Source organism: Colletes latitarsis, chromosome 6, assembly GCF_051014445.1.
Source record: "Colletes latitarsis isolate SP2378_abdomen chromosome 6, iyColLati1, whole genome shotgun sequence".
Classification (NCBI taxonomy): domain Eukaryota; kingdom Metazoa; phylum Arthropoda; class Insecta; order Hymenoptera; family Colletidae; genus Colletes; species Colletes latitarsis.
Window position 1 is genome coordinate 27,052,761 of NC_135139.1, and position 6,837 is coordinate 27,059,597.

Sequence of the window (6,837 nt, forward strand, 5' to 3'; positions counted from 1 at the left end):
CGCCCCCCACGATTTGGTGCAAACGTATAGTATCGCCATCTAATAACGGGATTCGAACTAAAAATTTCGTGCCAGGATCACAGAATGTGTAAGGAGGTATCCGGAGTTCAGCTACCCCCACTCCTCCTACTCCTGGCACGCACTACCTTGATTATTCATTAATAACTCATTTCCTGGGATTAAAATATGAACTTTTAGAATCGAAGAATCTAGTATAGACCCTTGGCAACATTCAAGGATAGTTTTTAGAACCATGCCATGCCTCGTTAAATAGTTATTAACGAATATCGGAAGTCGGAACATTTACGGCTGTATCACCGTCTGTTTTAATCGATGAATAATCAACTTTTTAACAATAGCACACATATTTGGGCTATCAGAGAACCAAGTAGACATCCCTGGCAATATTCAGGGATCGATTTTTCAACGCTCCGCGCTCTAATTGATTAGTTATTAGCAATAGATCCCTAAGGTGTCGCGTAAAAAGAGTTAGAAACAGTGTGCCGACTTCCGATATTCGTTAATAACTATTTAATAAGGCATGAGGTGGTTCTAAAAACTATCCTTGAATGTTGCCAAGGGTCTATACTAGATTCTTCGATTCTAAAAGTTCATATTTTAATCCCAGGAAATGAGTTATTAATGAATAATCAAGGTAGTGCGTGCCAGGAGTAGGAGGAGTGGGGGTAGCTGAACTCCGGATACCTCCTTACACATTCTGTGATCCTGGCACGAAATTTTTAGTTCGAATCCCGTTATTAGATGGCGATACTATACGTTTGCACCAAATCGTGGGGGGCGAGAGGGGACCTGTACTCCGGATAGTACGAATCCCTGATATTAGATGGCGATACTATACGTTGGCACTTTTTAGCGCAATATTCGAATAAGAATCGCTGCCAGTATTCGTTCATAACTTATTAATTACACTAAATAATGTATAGAGAAATGGTTGAATAACTTAATTAGATTCGAATAATATTTTTAACTTTAGAATTTAAAAAATTAAGGAATTAATGGGAAAGGTAGAAGGGAGTATAAATAAAAAGTATGGAAAATATATACTATGATTTAAATTTTTTATTAATATAAATATAAGGAATATTTTACATATTTCTAACTGTATTAAATAAAAACATGTCTTGAAATGTTGATAGCATATTTTATAAATAAATTAAATTCATGAGTAATATATTTTTATACTACTTTTATGGTTGAAAATATTTGGTTTCATGGGTCTAAGAGATTTTTGTTATCTCTGTGATAAGCTGAGTGACTCTGCATATTAAATAAGATTTAGTATGGTCCAGGTTGGCACAATCAACAGGCATTTCCACTGCCAAGCATTTAGCAGAAAAGACGGAAGCATGCTTCACAGCATATTGATTATATTTTAATTATTGAAAAAAAAAGGAATTTTTTTTGCTATTCCTATGATGAGCGAATATGTATAGTCATTATTATCCATGGGCTGATTATGTTCAAAGTCTAATCAGACCTTGAAATAAGAACATAAAATTTAAATTTAAATTTCATTGAAATTCATTTAGCTATTTAGTCTCGGTCGTATTAATAATATACATAATAATATAATATACAGACACACACATACAGTCTTAAATTCGCACGTATAAATATATTAGCATTTGTATAATTATGTAAATGTTGGAATATAAAAAACAACTGATTTTCGATGCAAATAATTAAATTATCACTATACGAACATTCTGTTGACGTCGAATCGTTATCAATGAAACATTCTCTCTCTCTCACACACACACACATACACACTCACTCACTCACTCTCTCTATCTCTAGCTATCTATCTCCCCCCCCTCTCTGTATTTTTTAAAATACATTGACCTAGTATCGAACAATATTTAAAATATATAATTATCGCGTTTGAGGTAAAATGAACTTCGTAATTTCTTATTATATATCGTCTATTTGCCAGTGCGTAGACGTCACTTGCGTCGGAGGATTTTCCCTCAACTCGTTCAAAAAAGTACATATATTTTGATAATATCGCGGCTGACGCCATGTTTCGTTGTGTGTACCTCCTATGATTGGAAGAATTTTCTTACATGAACTCTTACAAGTTTTATAAAGGTCTTGCATCATGCGTGGTGGTACTAACGTGTCCGTTAGTCCAGAAATAAATAACGTAGGTACCATTACCGACTGCATTTTCAGAATGGACAAATACTACAAACAGTGTAATTTACTTAAATTTCTGTTCTAATACATATAATGTATTAATTATAAAAATAATATTGTACCTTATTTTTATATAGAAAAAGAGGCAGATATTGTAAAAATTTTAATCCAAAAAGCAGTGCAGCCATATCGGGAATACTGGTGAAGGTGTTTTCAAGAATAAGACACCAAATTTTTTGAGAACTCTCTGGTTTTGTGGCCAAGTGGATAGCTACCGCTCCACCTATAAAAATAGAAATAATTTCAGTAATATTTTAATCAATAGACAACATGAATTCTCTAATGTATGTTATTTATTATAAACATGTATTACCTAATGATCTTCCAAATACGATAATTTCATTAGTATTTATATCGTTTCTACTAAATAAGTAATTAATTCCTGCACAAGCATCCATGTATAAACCTTCTTCGGATGGTGAACCTTGAGATAGTCCATATCCTCTGTACTCCAGCATTAAAATATTACACTGGATATTATGATATAATTCAGCTACATTTTGAAGTCTAAAATGATCTTAAAATTTTTATCTTAAATTTCAAAATTACACAATTAAAGGGAGATTCCCGCTAAAAAAACTGATTGTTTAGATAATTATTGAAATTTCTTTAACAAAAACTTTAAGGAATACAAATGTTAACTTTCGTAGTCTTAATTATTTACATATAAATATTCTGCCTGAATTTTTTTAATGCACTGTAATAAATATTTTAGATATTACAGACTTTGATACATCCCTGTTTTTGCTGAAAGTCAAAAGTTGATTTTTTGTATAGCAACGCACAATTCACAGAGCATGTTGTCAAAGATAAAAATACAATCGATTGTTTTAATGTTTCTAATGGGAATCCCCTCTTAAAATGTTAAAGAATACTGACCTATGGCCCATATTACCAGCATTACCATGGAGAAACAATAATGTAGGCACCTGTTTTACTCTGTCCTCTGGTTGAGAAATAAAGAACATGTGTAACATTGTACCATCTCCTGATCTAGTGTATATACTTTGATAAGGTAAATTAAATATCGAAGGTGCAGGAACATATACCCGTGAACTGGCTGGCCATTCTGGACGATACAAAAGCTGATCTTCCCTATGGTACAGTATACCTATAGAGACAAATTGAAATATGTATTTGCCAACATTTAAATTATAAAATTTAACTATACAATTTACCTGTAGTGGCGAAACAAAGAAGAAAGAAAGCATACATTCCACCGTACAACCAATACAGAAGAAAACAGGCAAGTATATACGTTCCAGAGAATGCCCAACATTTCATAGCTATATTTCTTAATATACGGATGGGCTTACTGCGAGCAAGTCGTACACAAAATGACATGATCCTTGTGCAGTATCTCCAAATAATTGATTAACAATCATTTAATACGTTTCTGCATATACAAAATCTATATTGTCATGCATCCTGATTTGATCAAATTGCCCCATCGAGTTAAGTATTCCAGTTATCATTAGAAATTTCATAACCTAAAATTTCTATTTATGTTTGTTTCATGACTACACATTTTGTAATGTATGATTTCGTTCGAATCGGTAAATAAACGTATATGAGTAAATCTGTTAAAACGAAATATGCTTAACGAGAATGAAATCACTGTAATATTAAACAAATCGGGGAGCATCGGATATTGTGATGTCTCTGGACATAGTTTTACATTGATAAAGCGTGTTATCGTTAAGTACAAACTATAACATTTTTTTTTCTATGAACAATATACTTCATATTACGATCTAATGTTAATCGAAAATATGTTTTTACACGAAAAAAAGGAAAAAACGTGATCGTAGTAACGTTCGACAGATAGTTATCGTCAGTTTATCACGTGTCATCGGAATGCCCAATGCTATATTCTGATTACTGTTAACCGATACTACATAACTAATACTACCTTGCATCTTTACACTCAGCAGTTAGTTCTACTCTTTGTATCAGGGTCTACGTTTATGTATAGTTTATAAATTCAAGCTTTTCCTAGAAATAGCTCACAAATAATGGAGAAAATATTAATCGAGCCTCGAGACGGACTTGTAGTGTCATGTTTGTCTAACCTTCTACAAACGAGTGCCGATGAGGCACTCGCAGGTGGTGATACATTCAAAGTTGGATTATCAGGTGACATGTCTCGAATAATTTTCGATTTTATGTATCGTTTACAAAATAATAAAAAATTTACGATTGATCGTCGATCGTACATATCGATGTACATTCCACTAATCAGGTACACGTTAAGCGAAAATTCACAGTACTATAGAAATGTGTAAACTCGTAGGTTATAAACGAGTTAAACAATTACATAATTAATATATTTGACTTTTATTCTGCATATTTTCCTGTCTATTTCTAATTTGCAATCGTTGTCCGAAATATACAATGACACACTAATATTCGGACGATTCGGTGTTCAAAAATTTATTGACTATCTATGTATATCCTTTCTTTATAACAATGTTAATGAACTGATTGTTGTTGTATTAAAATACTCATTGTAGTTAATAGAAGAATATATTATATTTATTTAATTCAGATAATTTTTCACATAACAAGCAACAAAGTAAATTATGTTCAACTTTGGCATTGTAAAAATATTCAAAAGTTGCAGGAAAATATTTTTATAGAAAGTACATACAGGGTGTCCAAAATAGTCGGTTCCTAATTTATACTATATTTAGCAATATAACAGGCTTATTTAGTAAATAAACCGTAGAATATGTTGTATGTTTAAATAATTATGCAACACCAAATTTGAGCATCAAATTTACTTTATCACTTGTTATGTAAAAAATTATCCAGAAATTTTAATACAATACATTGTTATAAACAAAGATATACAGCAACAAACTCTCAAATGCTATGTTGTCCAAATATTAATGCAAATCATTGTAGGTATACGTAATATTTATAAAACTTACTTTACTTATCAAATTTTTAAATTATACCTAACTATATCGTTATTTTTTTTTTTTTTTTTTTTTTTTTTTTTAAATATATCCTTTTAAATGTAGAAATATTTATTAAGCAATGAAATATTAATTTCTACCAGGAGGATCTCTCGTAAAATTATTGGTACAGAGTTTACCTAACATTACAACCGATTGGAGTAAATGGTACTTCTTTTTCTGTGATGAAAGAATTGTTCCTTTCGATAGTAATGATTCAACTTATGGAGAATACAAAGCAAAATTGATTGGGAAAGTTCCAGTCACCGAGGATCAATTTATAAAAATTAATCCTGACCTATCTGGTAAACTAATTTTTATATCTGTCTTTCTTTCCACTTGAAAACTTTTTTTTCTAATCATGCAGATTATTCTATTTATAGCTGAAGAGGCTGCGAAAGATTACATTAAGAAGATGTCTGTGTTCTTTCCTCCTGATCGTGTACCATGTTTTGATGTCCTTCTTTTGGGATTAGGACCAGATGGGCACACATGTTCGCTCTTTCCTGGGCATAAGCTATTGAACGAAGCAAGCTTATGGGTCTGCCCTGTTAATGATTCTCCTAAGCCACCTCCATCTCGTATTACCCTCACTCTTCCTGTGATAAATAATGCAAAAAAATGCATATTTGCCGTTGTCGGATCCAGCAAGGCCGAAGTTGTTAAGGTGATTATTTTACTAAAATTATATTTCTACAAAAGCTGTTTTACCATCATTAATGTTTAACGTTTCACAGAAAATCTTGCAAGATAGAGAAAATTTACCAGCCGGTCGTGTACAACCACACAATGGGGAATTATATTGGATCTTAGATGAAGAAGCTGCAAAATTCTTAGACATTGCCTAAACGCATTTGATACGTTCAACTATGACATTCCACATTAATATCGTGTCCTAATGTTCTGGGGCTTACTATTTTGTATACATCTGTGCATCTTACTTAAAATAATATCTAATACATAAACGTTTAACAAATAAATTTCCGGCAATTTATTGCTCAAAAGCGATATTTGTTTATTGTAACGACGTTAGATATTATTCAAAATATATTAGGTTGTTCTCCAATGCATTTTTATAGATTAATTTTCCGATACTTTATATACTTTTCATTCGTATTTGTATACACCAAATAGATCTAATACAGTAAGGTATTTTTGCATTACTTTATTAATTTGTTGTTACCGTGAAAATGTGCAATTTAACTATATTAATTAAGTTGTAATAAATTTAAAAAAAAAATAGTGTGAACAAAAAATAACGAACAAATTTGTGAATTTTAAAATTCACACAAAAACTAATATCCTCGATAATAAAATGAAATTTTATCACGTTCCTAAAGAATACACACTGATTTTGTAATGATTCCATAATCTGTTTACTTTATTAGAAATATACGATTGTAGCGATATTTATTTTTATTTAACCACACAAAGATATAGAAAAGCAAATTCTCAAGAATATTTTCAAACAATAAATTCACTATAATTTATTTCCAATTTTCTAATAACTTTTTAAATAAAATTACATTTTGGTTAGAAATAAGTCGATTTTAGATAAAGAAAAATATTAACGTTAAGTAAATAATGGAGTATATGTAATTTTGTAGCACTTTGTAATTAAATACTTGTTTATATAATCACTATACACTAGACTGTAGAG

General features: G+C 30.9%; 2 protein-coding genes across 4 annotated transcripts; one reads left to right on the plus strand and one right to left on the minus strand.

Moving 5' to 3' along the window:
* Positions 1–1,060: 1,060 nt before the first annotated feature.
* Bem46 (abhydrolase domain containing 13-like protein Bem46) lies at positions 1,061–4,260 on the minus strand. 3 transcript variants are annotated; one of them, XM_076767574.1, is made up of 6 exons: positions 4,130–4,260; positions 3,396–3,716; positions 3,097–3,328; positions 2,531–2,724; positions 2,280–2,440; positions 1,061–2,205 (listed from the first exon to the last, which is right to left on the minus strand). In XM_076767574.1, exons 2-6 carry the CDS (start codon positions 3,559–3,561, stop codon positions 1,933–1,935), a joined length of 1,026 nt encoding a protein of 341 aa, XP_076623689.1. In that variant the 5' UTR covers positions 3,562–3,716; positions 4,130–4,260; the 3' UTR covers positions 1,061–1,932. The 3 variants fall into 3 exon arrangements, with proteins under 3 accessions (XP_076623689.1, XP_076623688.1, XP_076623690.1); XM_076767573.1 differs by having other exon boundaries at positions 3,396–3,797; XM_076767575.1 differs by lacking the exon at positions 4,130–4,260 and having other exon boundaries at positions 2,531–2,661; positions 3,396–3,918.
* Positions 4,219–6,503, plus strand: Pgls (6-phosphogluconolactonase). The gene is made up of 4 exons (XM_076767576.1): positions 4,219–4,353; positions 5,282–5,482; positions 5,561–5,844; positions 5,915–6,503. The coding sequence occupies exons 1-4, from the start codon at positions 4,233–4,235 to the stop codon at positions 6,023–6,025; spliced, it is 717 nt and encodes a 238-aa protein (XP_076623691.1). The 5' UTR covers positions 4,219–4,232; the 3' UTR covers positions 6,026–6,503.
* The last annotated feature ends 334 nt before the right edge of the window (positions 6,504–6,837 follow it).